This window comes from Strongylocentrotus purpuratus, unplaced genomic scaffold (genome assembly GCF_000002235.5).
Source record: "Strongylocentrotus purpuratus isolate Spur 01 unplaced genomic scaffold, Spur_5.0 spur5_scaffold_15, whole genome shotgun sequence".
Taxonomy (NCBI): domain Eukaryota; kingdom Metazoa; phylum Echinodermata; class Echinoidea; order Camarodonta; family Strongylocentrotidae; genus Strongylocentrotus; species Strongylocentrotus purpuratus.
Genome location: NW_022145600.1, coordinates 32,796,210 through 32,817,455, shown reverse-complemented (window position 1 = coordinate 32,817,455; position 21,246 = coordinate 32,796,210). Strand labels below are relative to the sequence as shown.

General features: G+C 37.5%; 2 protein-coding genes across 2 annotated transcripts in view; one reads left to right on the top strand and one right to left on the bottom strand.

Moving 5' to 3' along the window:
- Positions 1–16,504: 16,504 nt before the first annotated feature.
- On the top strand, positions 16,505–17,908 carry LOC105442979. The gene is made up of 2 exons (XM_030986242.1): positions 16,505–17,059; positions 17,554–17,908. Exons 1-2 carry the CDS (start codon positions 16,825–16,827, stop codon positions 17,688–17,690), a joined length of 372 nt encoding a protein of 123 aa, XP_030842102.1. The 5' UTR covers positions 16,505–16,824; the 3' UTR covers positions 17,691–17,908.
- Positions 17,909–18,957: 1,049 nt separating this feature from the next.
- Positions 18,958–21,246, bottom strand: part of LOC763857 (cilia- and flagella-associated protein 46) — a 64,824-nt gene continuing 62,535 nt past the window's right edge. The window contains exon 66 of the mRNA XM_030986077.1: positions 18,958–20,527. Within this exon, the coding sequence (XP_030841937.1) occupies positions 20,124–20,527 (404 nt within the window). The 3' untranslated portion in view covers positions 18,958–20,123. The remainder of the gene's footprint in view (positions 20,528–21,246) is intronic.

The window sequence follows — 21,246 nt, the reverse complement described above, 5'->3', positions numbered from 1 at the left end:
ATTATAACTTTATATGGGGATTGTATTAGGAAAAGTGCATTAAACAATTTTTCAAATTTAGGACCCCACCCTTTCTACAATTTGTGTGCCAGAGTTGGTAGAAGAAAAATTAGATCCTGACAAAAACTCAATATTTTAGGATAATGCGCTAATTTGTGCATGTTTTTAATGTCCCGTTATGTAATCCATTATTTACAATCTTCGATAACTTTAAGTTTGCTAATGCGTGTTTTTTGTATTTTCGCAGTTGGAAAAAGATGAAATTACTTTTTTCTAACGTGCCAGGGATCGCTTGTTGGACTGTCCCCTTGTTGGTAATAAATCATTTTCATAATGTTATCAAATTTAATGCACAAGTCTTTGTTAAATGCCTCGTTGCAAATGATTTTATTAACCTGCTACAACCAAATGTATTTCAATAGTCAGAATGCGAATTTGCATAAATCGATTGTTAGGACAAACATTAAAGCGTGTCCAACCTAACATAACGGAAAGTATGCAATTTGCCTTCTGACTAATGAAATACAATTATTTTTAGCAGGTGAATGAAATCACTTATAACGAGGCAAAGATTTGTGCATTCAATTTGATTACTTTACTACGAAAATGGCATATTTCCTGGTTAGACCAAGGAGTTTTAATAGCTGGAGACCCAACTGGCAACCAATTATTCCAAACAGCTGTCGTTTTTTATGGTTGCACAATATAATCTACCGCCAATACATTGGAAAGTTGAGTAGTGATTTTTCCACAAAGAAATATCCTTAATATTTCACTTTTATTTGAACTAACAACAGGAAAATCGAACAGATGATAAAATATGAATACAAAAGCCTATAATAGTGTCAAGAAATTTGCTTACATTGTATGATAGCAGCTTTAATTTGTGAAAAATAGTAAATGTTAGTCCTAAAACCTGCAATTTGACAATTTTCCGATTAATTGCGGCATACGAAAATAAAACGTGAATTTGTTATTAAATGTACAGTTCTTTATGATGTTATATGTCAGAAAAGTACCCACACATGCCCATTCGAGTAATTTTGATTAATATTTCAGGAAATTTTGCTCTATTTCCTTTCGCTTGCCTCATGTAAAGGTAAGCACTGTGTACTGCTCGTTATATCAGACGACTGGTAGCGAAAAGTAATTATCGTTACAAAAGCATATTTCCCTTTGAAAGTGGCCCGTTAGTTTACAGCTAAGCAGGAATCTTTTGTCTACGTATCTACAAGGAAGATCCAGTTAAGCACATGCCTGACATATTTTCTCTTGGCGGCATCGAAGATGGTACAAAGAAAATGAGCTAGATAGGACTCCCTCTCTTAAAAATTCTTGGTCTCAGTGATTTTTACAATTTTGTACAAGTCTTTCTGCATCCTTTACAGTTGCTTCTCTAACGACGTATATTGCTTTTCTGAATGAATGCTGCTAGTAGACCTATTTTTTTAAACAACACATTTTTCCATCCTCGTTGTGTGAATTTGAATTTGAATTTGAATTTATTAACAACAACACATCACAATAATGACAGTACATATGAACAATCATACAATGCAAACAAATAATACTGATACATGTATACATAACATAAAAGTAATGTCGATTGAACAGTAATGGTTTTAAAACGATATTTTTTAGACATACATCTGCATACTATTAAATGTACAAAAGATATATACTTAAATATGTATATTACTATGTTTAGGTGAAGTTGTTAATGGGAACTAGAAGTTAGCACAAGTGCTAGTCGAGCCTAGTTCCATTCTTTGGCAAGTTTTTTTTTCTGTTAATTTGTTTTTACATATGAATGTAAAACTTGTTTGTTTTGTATTTACATATATACAGCAAAATATTACAATATCATGTAACTTGTTTTCTTTACTAAAATGAAAAAATAAAAATAATAAAAGATTAAGCGTAAAGCATTATAATGAAAGAAAACAAATCTTTGAAGAAATAAAATCATCAATGTGTTCATAAAAATGAAAAGGATGTATTAATAAAAATAATCATACACATGTACGTACATGCACAAATCCTGTAAAAGTTTAAGGCCGCTATAAGTGTATACATATATAAAAGGAAGACAAGTAATATAAAAGGAAAAAACGAAGGGGGTGGGATTGAGCCCATGTCATTTACACAGTCACAGAAGGTAGGTGGAAAGATGTCTCCGAAAAGATAACCTTGATGTTTTTAATCTAATTTCATCTGGCAGATCATTCCACAGCTTTGTTCCTACAAACGAAATACAAAATTGCCCTTGTGTTGTTTTACATTTTGGTTGATAAAGTAAGCCACTTTCTTTTCTCCTAGTTGCATATCTATGCTGTATCATCTGACAATAATCCACTAAAGAGTGTGGTAAAAAACCTTTTACCAAATCGTACATAAATGTTGATACAAGAAGTTCATGAAGTTGAAAAATATTTAAAATGTTTAGACTTTGGAAAAGAGCTTTGGAGTCTGTTCTAAGTGGACTGAATGTAATTGCTCTCATCGCCATTTTTTGACTTAAATATATACAATTTAGATTACTTTTGTAAGTGCTCCCCCATACTTCTACTCCATAAGAGAGGTGAGGCTGTATAAAAGCCTTATATAATAACACAAGTATATTCTTGGGAACAAAATGTCTCAGTTTAAACAGAATACCTACTTTCTTTCTTATGCATTTGTTTATCGTCTGAATGTGTTCTTTCCATGAAAGGTGACAATCAATTTCAATTCCTACAAAATGATGCAACAGATACCTCTTTAATATTTGATCTTGATATTCTCACAGATCCCTTTTTGTCTATTGATCTAGCTTTGGATTTCATAATCATATAGTTTGTTTTCTGTAAGTTAATTGTGACTTCATTTGCATTACACCATTCCTGCACCTTCATTAAATTTTCACTTACAATTTCTAAATCAATTTCTTTTTGTCTAGGATTAAAAGTATGAAAAAGATTTGAGTCATCAGCAAATAATCTGAAATTGAAAAAGTTTGTGGAGTTAGGTAAGTCATTTTTATATATATATAGTAAAAATAATGTTGGTCCAAGAACGGAGCCTTGAGGGACACCACATGTTATATTCAATTTCAAAGACATTTTGTCTTTATATTGTATAAACTGTGATCGTTTACACAAATAATCTTCAAACCATTGCAAGGCTAACCCACGTATTCCATAGTGTGACATTTTTTTGAGGAGAATGCTGTGGTTTATAGTATCAAATGCCTTTTAAAAGTCAATAAAGATGCCAACTTGTGTGAATGAATGATACAAATATCCATGTTGAAAATTTTTCATTTTTATCACCAATATGGTAAATCTTGAACTTCAAGATATCATTAATTTTAATTGCAAACCTGGGAAACATCCCCCCCCCCTCCACTCCGTGAACGGAGGGATACCATGCGTGTTCCCAAACTCTCCGGCTCGTAACAAAAGAAAAAGGTCGACCCGTATTAACTTTACACACCGGAATTTCACTGAAAAGCGGGGGGCCGCTGGGAACACGCATATGCGTACCCTGAATGGTGGGGGGCCGGGGAAACATTAGCTTTAACGAGTGTTACTTCATCATCCTTGATTCAATTATTTCTTTTTTACTTATAAGACCTAATAAAATGGATAACGTTTTAAGTCAGCGATTTAGCTCCGGGGAGAAGGTCAAAAGGCACATCGCCCCCTCCTCCAATCGTATTGAGGGAGAGAGAGAGAGAGAGAGCATGGTCCAGGGATAAAATTTCATCGTTTAAAAACATTAAAAATACAAGATATTCACATTTTTCAGACAAGCATTTTCATGTATAAATATTCTCATAATCAACTACCATCCTTATTTCACAATATTTACAGTTTAAACTCAAACATTAACACATATCCCACCCGTTGTTCAACAAATTATCACTTAGAAAATCCTAAAATAATTTTAGCCCAAAAGTCAGTAAGACATCATGGACCAGATGTTTGGAACTCCTTACCAAATTCAATAAGGAATTGTTCATCTCTTTATTCTTTTAAAGTATCTCTTAAAAAATCTCTTATATCGAAGTACCTACATAATTAATTTCAACATGCAGTAGGCATTTATCATTCATATCTCAAATATTGGTCACATAAATTGCAACTCATGTTTGCAAATTTCGTACTCTATTTCGTATTCTTGGTTTCCTTTATTGAAAAGGCTACATTTTGTTTCCACTTTACCATCCAACAGAGAGTTACGTGCACATCCACTATTCGCTACACATACCAACACGCTCGCTTGCGCGCATTATGCACACATACACACATACACACGCACACGCGCACACACACACACGCATACACGCACACACGCACACACACATACACACACACGCAATACACACTCACACAGCACACTCACAAACTCATATACAAACAACGTTTAAACACTTTTTCATTTTAAGTTTCACCTTAAAATTATTTTTTTATCTTTTTGAGGCCGCCATACTAGTCAAGCTTCGCCTATGATTGCGGTCTCCTGCACTTTTTCAACTGATAGTTTGGATAATACTTTGAATTTATAAAATTATGTTATAGAAATATTAAGTGTCGTTATTATATGTACATATGAAGAAAAAAAAAATTGACATGAAGTTATCATTGTATGTATATATTGTATTATACCTTACGTTTATATATTCTGTTATTATAATTGGAAAAATGCAGAAATCAAATCAATTTAAAAAAAAAAAACGATTTGTAAATTTAAACCTGGTACTTATGAATTCATCTGCCATGTGATTGCAATGTGACGCTAGATAAAATATAACCACAATATATTTTATAATTGTAAATAAATGTTTGGCTTGCAGTAAATAAAGATCTCGCGCTTGATCGTGTAATTGAAAACAAGAAAAATTCCAGGAATAAGTGGGATCTACTGGGGGGAAGCAAAATAAATCTTTACAATATTTGAAACTTCTTCCAGTTCCAATACTCAGATATTGGTACCTCGTTCGTTTGGTCACGGTGCATTGGGCTGCCGGGCTAATTTGTTACGCTCTACAACTCCTTATTTATTGTTCTTCCTAATATCAATAATAAGTGGGGTGGAAGAACCTTTGCTCGTGCAGGGCCTTCGCTGTGGAATGCTCTCCCTCTAGAGATTCGTGATGGTAGATATTCAGTGGAAGTGTTTAAAAATCATCTTAAAACGTGTCTGTTAATTCAGCATATAGTTAATTGTTCTGTCATACATTTATACCTTATCTTATTTCTGTTTCTTTGTTTATAATTCTGATGATTTATGTTATCTGTTGTTTCATCTCTTTTTTCATAATGCACATTTAGCATTTGATCTCGAGTGTATTCTGCGCCTTACAAAATGTCGGAAGCTGCAGGTAGAACCATGCACGTACATGTACCGTGCGAGTCAAAAAAAAGTTTACTCCTAGAAAATTGCTAATTATTTCAAAAATCATCTATGAACAGTAAATTAGTATACATTTTATGAAAGAGAGTTTTATCCCCAATCATTGGTATCATGTTTGTTTGGTATGTGTTCATGCTTAGAGGAACAGGATGAATTGTTTGCGAGAGTCCAAAAGCCGACTAGGTGTAAACTTTTTTTGACTCACACGGTATGGCTCCCCCGTCAATGCTGATAACACATAATAAAGTCAATCCCATTGCTGACCCACATTCTTGACCAATGACCAGAAGTTGAACTTCGGATCCCCTTTACAATACGCTCAACGGGAGTATTGATATCACGAGTTATAACTTCATAGGGTATTATGAGGAAAAGAATGCATAGAACATGTCATACACTTGCTGAGAAAGACGTGGTTCATGTCGCGTTGAGAATTTACCGTTGAAACCTAGAAATGGAGTGGTCTAGAGCAATAACGTCCGCTTGTTTCCCTGTAGTCTTGACCATGTTCCTTATCTCATGTTCGCTAATTGGAACTGTCAAAGTAATGGGTGTGTTGGTCGCCGATATGTCAAAATCACTTCAGACGACTTCTACAGACCTAGGAATCGCACTGGGAATATTCGTTGCGTTCTGTTTTTTAACAGGTAAGTTCTACTTCTCTAAAACCTGGTTTAAACATAATAGTAATAGACAGCTAATTTGCAGTACTTGGTACTTGGTTGAGTAATCTCTTTGGCAGCTCACTCGATCAGGAAGCTATAGTGGGATGGTAGGTGAGGCGAGTAACTACAAGGAGTGCCATGAAGTAACAGAAATGATGTGTGGACGAAGCACTTGTCAATTTACTGTAAAATATGCAAAGTCCAGTGCACGTAAAAAAAAAACATGCTAGCAAACTTATACTGTGTGAGAGCCTACCGGAGGCTGCATCATTCTGATCCATAGAGGATAGGGCACCTTCCTTGAAGTAGATTATGTATTTCGCATTGACTGTTGAGTCTGGTACTGGTAGATGGAACGAGATCCTTATTGTTCTTGGATAGTAGGGAAACTTGAAGGAGTCACTCAGTAGTTGCTTCAGGAATTGCATACTTTAGGTTGTGGTCGTGTGAGTCTTCCGAAGTATGTACATGTAGCAGGGATGACAATAGTTGGTTTGGGTATGGGGACAAGACGGTGATGAATCTTGTATAAATGTGTGGAGCATGTCTCATCATAGTGCTGTCACGAGAGCCGAGATATGTGGTGTTCATAGAGGCGGCGCAGCGTCTTCCAAAGATACGGGGGGGGGGTGGTCCAACAGAAATGGGCGCTTATTGGAAAAGGGTCATCTACAAAGAGAAACCTCAAATTGAAAATATACCAATCTTAGTCATGGTGTATACCCCAACACGGTATATCCCTATACCCCTAACCATCGTATCACATTCAAAGTTCTTCTTCTTACATACAAAATTCTCCATGGCCAAGCCCCTAAATATCTTTCAGATTTGATTTCCTTACGTTCTTCTAGTTCTTTAAGACCTCTTCGATCATCATCAACCTTGCAGTTAACCCTCGGACCTCGTACCGCTACAAAATATGGCGACCGAGCTTTCTCAGTAAATGCCCCTATCCTTTGGAACAAATTACCAGCGCACTTTCATAATATTCATTCTCTCGACCAATTCTAGTCCTTGCTGAAAACGCACCTTTTTAATTCATAAATAATATTCTGCAGTTGTGAGTCGGTCAAAGGAGGTGCACACCGTCTTATTTTTTGTTTGTTCGATCCTATGTTTGATCCTATGTTTGACCTCTTGTATGTATGTTTGTTTGATCTCACTCTTATCTTATTTTTATTATTATATATGCATGATTTATTGAATAAAGAACAGATGTATAAGTTGTGTGTTTATTATAAGTTTTGGTAAATAATTGTTAAGTCAGAATATGGTGCGCTTAGAGACACCAGTATTAAGCGCCTTATAAATATTGTTTATTATTATTTATTATAACACGGTGATGACACTATCAGGGACGATTTCATTGTTTGTATAAGGGGAAAAAACATTCCTGGAGGGTTTTAAGCAGTCTAATCTATAAAAAATATATAAAAAAACTGAAAAGACTGTAGAACTCCCCAAAGGGGTTTTACTTATTAACTTTACGAATTCACGAGTAAAAAAACAACAACTATCAAACAATAAGGTAATGTAATTAATATCAAAAATTTAATATAGATAATCAATACAAATAATCGAGGTTTGTATAATCGTTCGGGCACACACAAAAAATACACACAATAATCAAATGTCTAAGGGAACAAACAACTCTCTCAGACGGCAATAATCAACATAGAAATGACAGTGATCACTGTGACAGTGATAAATGATAGTGATAAAACAGGAGCAATAAATCTCCTGTAAATTACGGTATAGTCGGGTCAATATACGGTAAAAAAACACCCCCAACCCCAACAAATTGCAACTGAGGGTTTTTCAACGGTTTCTAGTAGTATTCGACCTCAGAAATAACATACTGAAAGTATACCGAAATTGAAGGCACAGAAAGCTGTTGTTTTCAAGATGGCGTCTAAGATGGCCGCCCATACCTAAAAATGACCATAAATCACTTATTATCCATCCTAAAGAAATAATTTTGGTGTCTATCCCATGGTTTGGGGGGTCAAAGAATTCATTGTTTTTAGATGGTCCAGGAAACCCTCAAATCCGAGATGGCGTCCAAGATGGCCGCCGTTGCTTAAAATATAGCCATGACCCATAAGTCACTTATTATGAGTCCTAGAGACATGACTTTGGTTTCTATCCCATGGTTTTCGAGGCAAAAAATACATTAAAATGAGTTAAAATGTTCATTGGTGGCTAGCTAGGAAACCCCCAAAATTCAAGAGGCCTCGAAAAGATCATCATCATCAGCGTATAAAGTCCATTGTCCCACCTTGTTTTCATTTCCTTAATGGTTGCTTTCCAAGCTTTCCTGTCTGTGGGATCCATATTGATACCAGATGTATTGACATCTTCTTCTAAAGTTTCCCTCCAAGTTTTCACGGGTCTCCCGCAAGGTCTTCTTCCGGTGACCGGAAAGTTTAGAGCCCTCTGGAGGCAGTGGGTTGCCTCTATTCTTGCCACATAGCGTACAAATGCTTTAGCAGTCACGCCGCACAAGCGCTGGCAAATTATTATTTAATAAAATCTGAGAATGTATACTATTATCTAGATCTATTAGGAATAAATCATTGTCAAAATAATTCCATAAATTGGGGTAAAAAAAAATATTTCAACTATATGAGCGACAGTGTAATTAATTGTTCTGTCATTCATAATGTTCTATCTTATTTCTGTTTCTTTGTTTATAATTTTGATGATTTATGTGATATTTTTTTTCTTCTTTTTTTCACAATAAGTGCGCCTTGAACATTAATTTTGATCTCGAATGTATTCCGCGCCTTACAAATCTTATAGTATGTTTTTATCATTATGTAGTAGTAGTAGTAGTAGTATTATCAATATTATTATGATTAATTTCAGTATTATTATTATAAATACAATCAGTGGCAGATCCAGGAATTTCTTACCGGCGGGGGGGGGGGGGGCACAAAATCGCATGAGGTGAAAAATATGAAAAACGATGGAGCGAGGCGTCAGCGGCGAGGAAGCGGAGCGACCAAGCGGGGTGGGCGTGGGAGGGGTTAGAACCCCCTCTCCCTGAGAAGGAAGCATTTGCAACTTTAGAACCACATTAGGCGCATTTTCAGGCACTTTCTGGAGTAATATGACGTAAAATTGCTTTCTCCTACCCCTTCCGAGAGAAGGAATATCTTTTGCAATTTGAGAACTCCATTTGGCGCATTAATGTCCACCGGCACTTTCCGGAAAACACAATTAGAGAAAAGGGATCTGTCACGTCGCAAGACGTTGTATATGCTTCGTTGCTGCACAATGCACAAAGATGGTGATCTGGTACTTCACCAGTAGTACTTTCAAAAATTATCTCGAGTGTATAAACTTTTTTGTTTCAGTATATTCGATCACATCTATTGTACAAATATTTGCACTGATATTGCGACCCTTTAAGAATCCTTGTTGATCAGAATGAATCAAAGTATTGATGACTTTTTTTCGATCTATGACTCATCAATTTCGCTATCAATTTATAATCTACATTTAGTAATGAAATTGGTCTATAATTTTATACATCCAATGGATGTTTATCTCTCTGTGGTAGAAGAGTTTATTACTCCATATCTTTCCGACTGAGTTAATAAGCCATTGCAAAAAGAAAAATTATAGAATTCAATGAGCATTTCGACTATATCATTAAAAAAACACATCATAAAATTCACTTGGAAGATCATCCCAACCCGGGGCTTTGTTTACTGGCATTGACTTCAGCGTGGGCTGCCATTCTGCTGCAAGCGGGATGGTGGTCGTCCCTATGACGTTTCATTTAATTATTAGAGAAATAAGACGATTCGTTGTACTGTTCTCGACTCTTAATCCTTTTCTGAATTCAGTTCTTCCCCTCTCGCGCAAAGCGCGGAAGCTCTGACGTTTCTTTAAATCATTAGAGAACTAAGATGATTCGTTGAATCGTGTCCTTGCCTGAATTCATTCCCCCCTCCCTTCCGCGCGTAGCGCGGAAGCTTTGACGTTTCACTAAATCATTGGAGAAAGAGAACGATTCGTTGTACTGTTTTCGACTCTTAATCCTCGTCTGAATTCAATTTCCCCCACCCGCGCGAAGCGCGGAAGCTTTGACGTTTCATTAAAATTATTTCTCTTTATCCTTGTTTGAATTCAGTTTTCCCCCTCCCGCGCGAAAGCTTTGATCTTTCATTAAATTGTTAGCAAAAGAAGACGACTTGTTGTACCGACTCTTAATCATCTTTCTTGCCCCCCTCGACGTGGTGCTCCATCCAACATCCCCCTCTCTATTTTACTCCCACCCTCTTCTCTCAGACTCTAACCCCTCTCCTTCTCTCTTCTCTTTCATCCCCCGTTTCTTTTGTTCCCCTTTTCTCTTCTTTTTTTTCTTTTTCTCTTTTTTTTTTTTTCTCTTTTTTTGTTTTTTGTTTTCTTTTTGTCCCGTTTTTTTCCTCTCCTTTCTCTTTTTTTTCCCTTTCTTTCTTCTCTTCTTTTTCCTTTTTTTTTCTTTCACTTTCCCTGTCATTTCCCCCCTCCCCCTTTCCTCGTTTTTCCCGAAAGCAGCGCAATGTTACCGCCAATATCCTGATAGGTGGGGGTGTCGCACCCACCCCCCCCCCCTTTTAGCGCCGACCCATTATTCTTTTAAAAGAAATGCAATTCCTCATGCTCTCGAACCTCTCTTCTATTGTTGTTTTATAATTCTCTTCCATTTCTTCCCCCCCCCCCTCCATCTCCTTTTTTGTGGTTCTTCTTGTGTTTTTTTTTAGGGGGGCTACACACCTGGCAAGAGGGACCCCATATACACACTGCAAAATCGCGTCCCCCCCCCCCCCTCTGCACCTTTTCCGGTTAAAAAACACCTTCTTATATATCATTCCCCGTTCTGTCTTTTCCTTTTCTCTCCTCCGTCTTTCCCCCCTTTCTTCACTTTCCGCCTTTTCTCTCCTCTCTTAACCCTTTCTTCCTTTCCTCCTCCTTTTTCTCCTCTTCCCCTTTTCTCTCCTTCTTCTTTTCTTCTTCTTTCTCCCTTACCTTTTCTTTCTTTTCCCCTCCTTTTTCTTCCCCCTCCTTTTTTTCTTTTTCTCCCTTTTTCTTTCCCCTCCTTCCCCCTTTCCCCCTTTTCTTTTACCGGGGGGGGGGGGGGGGAGGGGGGCACCCCGCCCCCCACTTAGTGTTATTTGGGGTACGCGTATGCATGTTCCCACCTTTTTGAAAGCATCCCCCTAAGATGTGTAAAGTCAATACGGGCCGGATTTTGTGTACTACGAGCCGGACTTTGGCACGGTGCGTGAAAAGTACCCCTTTACCGGGGGGGGGGGGGCACGTGCCCCCTGTGTCCCCCTGAATCCGCCACTTATAATCATTACTATCATTACAGTAACAGGCTAACAGCCTATACATGACTGACGTAATACCTAATATTTTCTATATTTCATGTAATACACTTTCAACGTAAACAAACAAGTCTCCGGGGACGTGAACATGTTGAGCAGTTTAGGCCTAATTTGTGAGGTTACAGCAATGTACTATTCGCTTCAAATCAATATTCCTAAAAGCAGACTGATTAGGTCGGCCAAACAAAGAAGGTTTTGCAAGGTGATCGGTGTTGACAGGGGAAAATATCCAATGCAGAAGGCGGTGGCATATCCAGGCAATAAACCATTGTCGTAAAATAAATAAATTGAGTCAACAAATCTTGTTAAATGCCTCGTTACAAATTGTTTTATTCACCTGTTACGAGTGAATGATTTCCAATAGTCAGAATACGAATTTCAAACATCCCGCGGTGTTAGTATACAAGCTGCCTAGATCCTAGCTACAATCAAAGGTCGCGTGACATCCAAATGTAAGTTGATTCCTGTTGATGCACAGTGGCGGATCCAAGATTTTCCAAGAGGGGGGAGGGGGCCGAAATTTGAAAATTGCGCTGACCGATATTTTGCTCGGTTGGGGGGGGGGGGGAGGGGGTTGGGGGACAGCATTAATTTTTCGGGGGTGGTTTTGTGGTTAAACGGGGTGGGGGGGGGGGAGGGAGTGAACACTACTTTTTTCAACATCCAACCCCCCCCCCCTCCTTTTGAGCAATCAAAAAAAAATTGCAAGGGGGGGGGGCATCTGCAAGAATATGTATATTCATTAGGAGCAGCTACACTGTAAGCGCGCACGAATACTTGTGACGTAATGAAGAGTTATGGCCCGGTCCCACTGGCCGATGGACACAAAACGTATGCATAAAGGACACAGCGGACGAGCAAAATTTCGGGGTTGGCTCCATCCGTTTTCATCCGCTCCAGAAATGGACAAAATTTGCGAAAATTTGCGAAAACGGAACGGAAAATCAGGGGCGGATCTAGCTTTTTGCTAAGGGGGGGGGTTGACCAAAATAATGACGATGCGGAGCATCGTCCACGAGCCGCGAAGCGGCGAGCCGATTTTTTTGGGGGTGTTTATTTGAACCCCGTAAGTGATGTTTTCCTGGCATCTATTAACACAATGGAGACCATAAAAAGCAGTGCATGATAACGTCTTTTTAAATCAAGTAACAGTTTAATACATAGTTATATCCAGAGTTATCATGTGTTTGGTTAAGTTACCAGATGAGTTGAATATCTTCTCACAATATTTGCACTTGAAAGGGTTTCTCTCCAGCGTGCGTTCTTTTTTCTTTCTTTTTTTCTTTCTTTTTTTCTTTTTTTTCCCTTTTTTTTTTTTTTTTTTTTTTTGGGCCGCCCTAGGGGGGGGGGTTGCAACCCCCCCAACCCCCCCTGGATCCGCCACTGAAAATAACGGACGTGGGTACTGGGTAGTATGTAGCGGGGATGTTAAACTGATGTTCGTCGGAAGCCTAGCGGATGAAAGCGGATGGGAGTGGATGACAGCTTTGAATACTTTATATACGAGATGCATACGCTTACATCCTTTCTATTTCCGCGCTACTAACGATGTATAGACGTTCCACGTACTTTATCTTTCCTCCCTCTTTCCGTTTTCAGCTGCAGCGGATGTGAGTTGCGAGGATGCCCAGAGGATGCAGAGAGGATACAGCGGACGTTTAACGGACGATAACGGACATAGAACGTTTGTTGCTCGTATACAGGCGCGTACGCAGGGGGGGGGGGGGGGTGTTTGGGGGGTAAAACCCCCCCCCCCTTGGTATTTTTATGTATGTAAACCCCCCTAAAAAAATCCCTAAACCCCCCCCCCCCCTTTGATTTTTTTTTTTTTTTAATTATTTAAAAAAAAAAAAAAAAAAAAAAAAATCACCCCCGTGGCTGACCTAAGAAAGGTGACCTTACCCCCCCCCCCCCCCCCAACGGAGCAAAATGTCAATTTTTCAAATTTTGAGACAAAAAAAAAAAAAAAAAAAAGTGTCCGCTTGGTTTGAGTGAGGATACTACTAATTTCAATAGAACAAAAGTCTTAATTAGTTTAATTTTCCCTATCAAAGTCAAAGAAGAAAAAGCAATTATCAGATGTAAAAAAGAGCACTTCTAGCATCCAAAAAGGGGCACCAATCGGCATTTAATAGGGGCAATTATCAGGCGCAAAGGGGCACTTAGGAGAATAGAAAGGGACACTTATTCCAAATGAAGAGGGGACATGTGTACAAATAAAATGAACACTCGTGGAAGATGGAAAGGAGCACTTAAAAAGGGCAAATTATCAGAGGTAAAGGGGGGGGGCACTTATAACAATATGGAACGGGCATCTATTGAAAATACAAAAAAGAGGCACTTATTCGAATTAAAAGGGGGCACTTTTCCCCATGTAAAAAAAACAAACTTTGGGGTCCTTTTTAAGTATCAGTTTTGTGTTTCAGTGAACCAAGAGGTTAAATACTTAAAACTCATAATTTATGATGCATATTTGGTCAGAAAAATTAAAAACTATGATATATGATATTCTTTCATACTTTGACCGAAAAAATGCACATGCAGTTTTTTTGAATAAATAAAAATGCGGTTGGCATCCACCCCTACGTTATTACTTAGTATTGATGCAATAGTTTTTGCATGGATATCATGCATTTTGCCAAAATACAATGGAATCTTTTTCGAGACCCTCTTTTATTTATCTGTGGCTGGTCTACTATAAATGTAAAGTTATGTGCAAAAGGGAACTATTTATTAATTTTTTAAAAATTGGGTAGAACTAAAAGTTTTCATCTCATGTTCAGCACTCTTCATGTGCTTCCTCTGCTTTTTTTTTTCTTTCCCTTTTTCGTTTCAATATTATTCTCTCTTCTCCTCCTCCTCCTCCTCTCTCTGTCTTGACCTTAGTAATGAAGCTGCACAGACACTCATCTCATTCTGTCTTTTGAAATTTCTCACATAAAACCTTACAATACAGTTGACAACTCAATTATTCATACCCTTAATATTACCTTGTTTTGTAATTTGTCAAGTATGTGAAAAATTGATATGTCCCAATTTATGTTTCTTCAGAATGTGACATATTAAGCTTACATCTAAAAGTATTAAAAAAAAGCCCTAATGCAACTAGCCACCATTCATTCTTGAGTTAGGAAAAACAAAAACAAAAATTAAATTTACAAGGGCTACGAATAATTTAGTTGTTTAAGGTTAATTGTGAATTTCCTATTTCTCTGACTCAAACTATATTTTCATTATTTTCATTAACGAAAAGAATATATATACATTTGATCTTTTCAGCCCCCATTATTGGAGCCCTTTATAGCCGTTGTGGTCGAACCCGCGTCTTTTTATTGGTAGGCGCCACCTTGGAGTCCGGTGCTATGATGCTTATGCCGTTTGTCACTACTAACTTAGTAGTATTCATCTTATTTGCTTTTGTGGGTAGGTTGTCAAAGAAACTGTATGTGCAGTGCAAATAAAATGACACTTTGTAATAGATTGTTTATGACTCAAAAGGTGAAGCTCAGATAAGACTGATATTTACTTAGTGAAGGATTTCACATTAATTATAATTAATTCTTTTCTTTTGGTGCGTTATTTGAATAATGCTTTGAATCCTTGAAAAGATTTCACCTTTTGATAAATGAGCATTTGTTTTTGTGATACGGGGTAGCCTTGGAACCTAGCCGTCATATACACTGTCGCTAATAAAGTTGGAATATTTTTTTATTACCCCAATTTATGGAATTATTTTGACAATGATTTATTCCTAATAGATCTAGATAATAATATACATTCTCAGATTTTATTGAATAATAATTTGCCAGTGTTTGTTTTGCGTGACTGCTAAAGCATGTGTATGCTTCTATGCTTATCAGCTAGGGGACCTACGCCCTTAAGTCATAAATGACAGTAATGAGGATTAATGCCCCACAAAAGGGCACTATTATAGCACATCAACACGGTTTTGATCCTGGGGCCTCACAGTTACGAGGCCATTGCTTAATTGCCACTGAACCATGACTGTACGCAGCAGGGGCTAGGGTAGAGATGAAAAGAAATATTTTATCAACAATTCATTGAATTTCCCCCCAGTCCCCAACAGAAAAAAATCTTCTGTGTGCCCATGCCTTGAGCCATAATGCATGGCCGTACATAGGATTTTTTTCTATGTTGGGGACCGGGGTAAAATGCAATGAATTATTGATAATTTATTGCATTTTTAAATATTTTTGAGGTCCCTAGTTGATAAGCATAGAAGCATACACATGCTTTAGCAGTCACGCAAAACAAACACTGGCAAATTATTATTCAACAAAATCTGAGAATGTATACTATTATCTAGATCTATTAGGAATAAATCATTGTCAAAATAATTCCATAAATTGGGGTAAAAAAAAAATTATTTCCAACTTTATGAGCGACAGTGTAAGATCACGGCATCTGCGTGGCAGTGGGGAGACAAAATGTTAAAATTGTTACCACATAAGTAAGCCCTATCCATTGCCGTGTTGTGTACTGTACGTGCCCCCCCCCCCCCCCCTCCCGTAGTGAGCTACCCCACTACACGCACACCCATCCATGCCAATTTTCATTGCTTGTTCTTACTGATTTTCAACTTTGCAGGAATCGGGAATAGCATTATGTGGATGACTTGCTTCATAGTGTTAACTAGACTAGCTGGTGAGAACTTCAACCTTCTATTTAGTTTAGCAACCTGTGGATATCCAGTAGGAATGGTCTTTCTCCCTTTCCTAGCAGAGGAGTTGCTTACTGTATACAGTTGGCGGGACGTCCTATTAATCCTGGGTGGATTATATTTAAACCTAATACCGTGTGCCATGACCGTCAAGGCACCCTCAGACCTGGTAGAGCATGCGTCCAGAGGTGATACTGCATTGCAAGAGGTTACTTCATCGGACGATGCGACGCACTCGACATTGTACAAAAGAGTCCAGAGTGCAGAAAGTGGCTACTGTCAAGATTTTAATAACGACAGTGACAGTGATTATGTAGACCAGGACAGTCATGTGGAAACTCTCTCTTCCTCTCCTGCGAACCAAGGTCTGGTGAAAAGCGATTCTGAAAATTTGTCTTTTGATGATGAACCATCTGGCAAGCATGACCCTCTTGCCATCGGTGGTTTCTTGAGAAGAATAGCAGTGTGGTGGAGAAGCACAGAACTTTATACAAATCCGTTGTTATTTTTCTTCATTCTTTCTTATGCCCTGCATGAATTTGTGTACACTGGATGGCACGCGTTTCTTTTACCCCATGCCCTCCAAAGAGGAACCTCAGCCAGAAACACAATTATCATTGCCTTAAGTGCAGCTGTTGGGAATCTATCAGGACGCATCTCTGTCGGTGTTTTGACGCACAAGCTCGTGGACCCCATCAATATGTACCTAGCATTGACAGTCGTGAACATATCTGCACTGTTATGTGATGGATTTCTTCCTTACTTCTTTGTCATGCTGTTGACATCGTGTTCTTCAGGTCACGCCATTGCGGGAAGGGCTGTGCTAGGCCCACTGGGGGTTAAGGCTATTGTCTCTGGTGAGAACCTGCCAATGGTCATAGCCGCGCTTTATGTAGTTTCGGGCTGTGGAGCTTTATTGGGTGGATACGCAGCAGGTATGTACTTATAACTAGTTTGGCTTATGATAGCTTGTTATTTGTTTAACTTCAATACATATTAAGCCTGGTGAATTGTAGCATTGATTGCCCCTAAGCCCATTTATATTGCACTGTCAGCAGTTTGATTTGTTGTTCCTGATAATGTATATCAAACTGATATTGGTTCACGTCTTCGAACTAAGTTATCTTTAAAACCCATCAACTAATTTCCATTGCATCATTCATGAAGAAAGAAAAAAGTGGATGTACAATATATTTTTATTATTAAAAATGCGGTCAATGATCTAATTCAACTAATTGTTTGAAATAAATTCATGACATGATTGCATTATTATCACACAAAGTAAATTTGCCACAAATATTTTTTACAAACTGGCTTTAGGGGAAGGCCGAGGGGGTGATTTTGTTTTCCTCATGCTTGAGGTACATGTAAATTCTTATGTTCCGTCCCAAGATCTCCCACCGTTTTGACTTTTCTCTTCTATACACAGGACTGATAGCGGACAGGGTATCATCATATGACGCGAGTTTCAAGTTGCTGGCCGTAGTCGACATATTTACTTTCATCTCCATGGCAATGCCTAAACTAGTCAGGAGACTATACCAGATGGTTCATAGTACGCAGTAAAGTATATGTGATTATAACGATAATGGTTGAGATGATGGTAACATTATTGATAAGAATAAGATGAAAGAAATTCAAAAAGGATTATACCATCGATCACAATATTTCATCAGAGATTGGCTGCAAGTGGGGGTTGTAGTTATTGCTTAACATGGTTTAGATCCTACGTAACCCTGGCTCGGATTGCGAGCAAGATCTTCATTCAAGAGAGCGCTAAAGCATGAACCCTAAATCATATTAATGGGCGTACCACAGGGATCTATGTTGGGTCCATTATTTTTTCTAACTATATAAATAGTATTGTATATCTTACGATAATATATAAACATCATTACATGTAAATGGAAGTATGTAAATAATAACCACTTTACATCTCGGTTGAAGTACTATATTTCAGTGGCATTACAAGAATCAATGTTGGAGATAATAATCTGAATCTTTTTTTACTTAAAGGGAGTAATACAAAGTTTTGGTATGGGGTTATGAATTTGGTTCAAATGAACATATTGGAAGCATACAGTATATGCAATTTTACAATATTCAATGATCGTTGTCGCGGTTGAAATTGAGTCTAAAGTCATGAAATTGTAAATAATAAACTCTTTATGTTGTATAGAGCCCTCTCAGACTGAAATTACTTTAAAACAATATTTCTTGACTACAATCGACCAATTCGCTATTCCTGTTTGGAAATTATGTATCAGAACTGCATATTCTGAGATTTTTCATGGTCGCAGCTACCATGGAATGGCTTTAGGTGCTATTTGAAATATTTGAAATTTACCAGGAGCACTGGTAAATTTTTAATTATTCAATTTCTCGAAAGCAGAAGTGTTTTAGGTGCTTAATTTTCTAGTGCTTATAATACATCCACAGGGGCATCCAAATATATCAACATTTTAAAGAATTACTATCTATCCAATTTTCAAAATTTCCCAAAACTTTGCATTACCTATAATGTATTGATAACGAAATGAATTGTTGCAAACAAATTAACACAGTCAGGAAATGTAATTACAGTGTGATAAATTGAAAAAAGGGTTATTCATTACACGTTATGGTATCTTTGAACTTTTTGTAAAAGTACTGATATGTTTATCCTCACAGTTTTATATCAAGCTGTGTCTTTTTGTTGTGACATTAAATATCGGTGTCATACAAATTCAGATCTGATTGGTACACGTCTGTAAAAACCCAATTACACACAAACACCTACACATGCCTCCAAGGTACATTCACAAAGTATGACAAAATTATGCATTCAATTTCATTGATGAAAGATATAAAGATTGGATTTGATATATATTCTGAAAATTCATATTTCACAAAAAAAATCACAGCAAAAATGCAAAAATCAATCATTTTGAATAAAACATCGAACAGAATGAAAAGTAATCAAGGCATAATGAATTGGACGGATCTGAAATATGAAAAACAAGTACAAGTTGTGCAGAATACACATATGATTTTTGTGGAGCATCATACATTTATGTTTTTATAGAGACACACATACATGTTGGATGCATTTACAAAATTACAGTTAATAAACAATTACTACAAGTAATTCTGCTTAAGCAGGGAAATTATTAGATTAAGTTAATTCACTTAAATCATCTCGCATCAATGTACAAGAGACCAAATATTTACATATTTTTGTCATAAAACATCCCCTTCAAGATTTAAGACTTTGCTTAAGGTTCTCCTATAAAGCAACAACCTGGATAACAACCACTGATAATATGAATAAATGTGTAACATGTGAATCAAACGGTTTCATCACAAGAAATGTGCTGGTACCTTAATTATGGAGCAGGAGAAACATATCAACTATATCAATGAGCACATTTTGAAAGACCAGGGTGATCAGATTTACAAATGGTGAAGTTTAACTTTTTATACAGTTGAATTCATTTGCTAAAACTCATATTTAATTTTTTTTAATTCAGTCTTCCTTTCCATTTTAAACCAATGTGAAAACAGCAAGGCAATTTCAAAACTTCAAATATGAAATCGAACCCTATATGAAAGGTGATTAATAGCATTGTTGAGTTTGAATTGTTAAACACATGTGTATGTATATATATATATATATTCAAAAACTGTTCTTGCAAGGATAAAACCTGTTTTTGCAATCATTCATTAAAATAACAATCGTAGGATGGGATGGTTATCCTGTTGAACAAAATAACTGACTTCTTGAACTTTCATGTCTGTTAAACCGTCTTGTTTAACACTTACTGAAATTTGCATAATATATTCATGCATGCAAGTCAGAAATAACAAAGGATATTACCTTACTTTTCTTATTTTAAAAAACAGAGGGTAATCCATGGACAGCAAAATTCCTTATTCTATATTTACATAGAAATGTCTTATTCGTGGGCCTATTTGAAAGACACATAGCAAACAGTTTTTGTATTCAATTTCAATAATTTCTTAGACTTGAGTGACAATGAGATTGGGCAGACCATAACAGACAAAGTTGAACCATCCTCGATTCAACAAGTCCAGCTGAAGCTGGTCGCCATCCCCTTTGCCCTCTTGACCCTTGCCACTGGATGCTGCTGACCCCTGACCTTGGGGTCGACCCGACATTGACCCACTCTTCTTCCTACCTGTATCCTTCTCCTTCTTTTGCTCCTCTTGTTTGCCTCCCTTGCCCCCCTTAGCACTAGCCTTGGCCTTGCCCCCTGCCTTGCCATCTTTCTCCTTATCGGGAGTGGCATCTTCCCCCTCACCCTCTCCTTCGTCCTCTTCCTCCTCCTCTCCTGGAGCCTTGTAGTACGGGATGAACATGCGACGGACTGTCTGACCGGTGGTGCGGCCGGTCTCCAGAAGACCTGAAGAAACGAGATAGAGTTAAAAGAGAAAAGCCAAAACAAATTGATGTAGTTATATAATGAGAACAAGATACAAAGAGGGAGGGAGGGAGAGAAGGGGAGGGGAGGGGGAGAACAGAAACAGAGAAAGTGGCTGGTGGAGTGAGATGGAAAGATGAGATAAAGAGAGAAACAGAGACAGATAGAAAAGATATTCAAGAAATGCAGTCCTGTAATATTCCGACAGCAAGAACATGAATGAAGGGTAAGCAATCTGAGAAGTGTTTCACAAAGACTAAGATCGACTTTAAGTTGGACTCAACTATGGCAGGCTGTTCATGCCACTGTTTGCTCTCACCATTTACTGGCATTGGTCTTTCAAGGGACATACAAATCATGGTCACAAATCTACAGAATTTATATTTTTCGATAATTCATAATAGAAGGAAATAATATCTAAATATCATAATGGTGAGGACAAACAGTGACATGAACAGCCTGCCATAGTTAAGTCCAACTTAAAATTGATCTTACTCTTTGTGGTACACTTCCCAGGTAACCTTTCACTGTCAGTCATCTTCCAGTTTAATGCACTACCTATTAAGGACTTGGCATTTAACTTGGAACCTCCACATTTTCAAGTTCACTGCACAAACTACTTACTGGGATGACTATTGGCCATAAATCTATTGATGCTACTTTGCTAGAATCACATTTCTGGGAAAGAAGGGATGTCACAG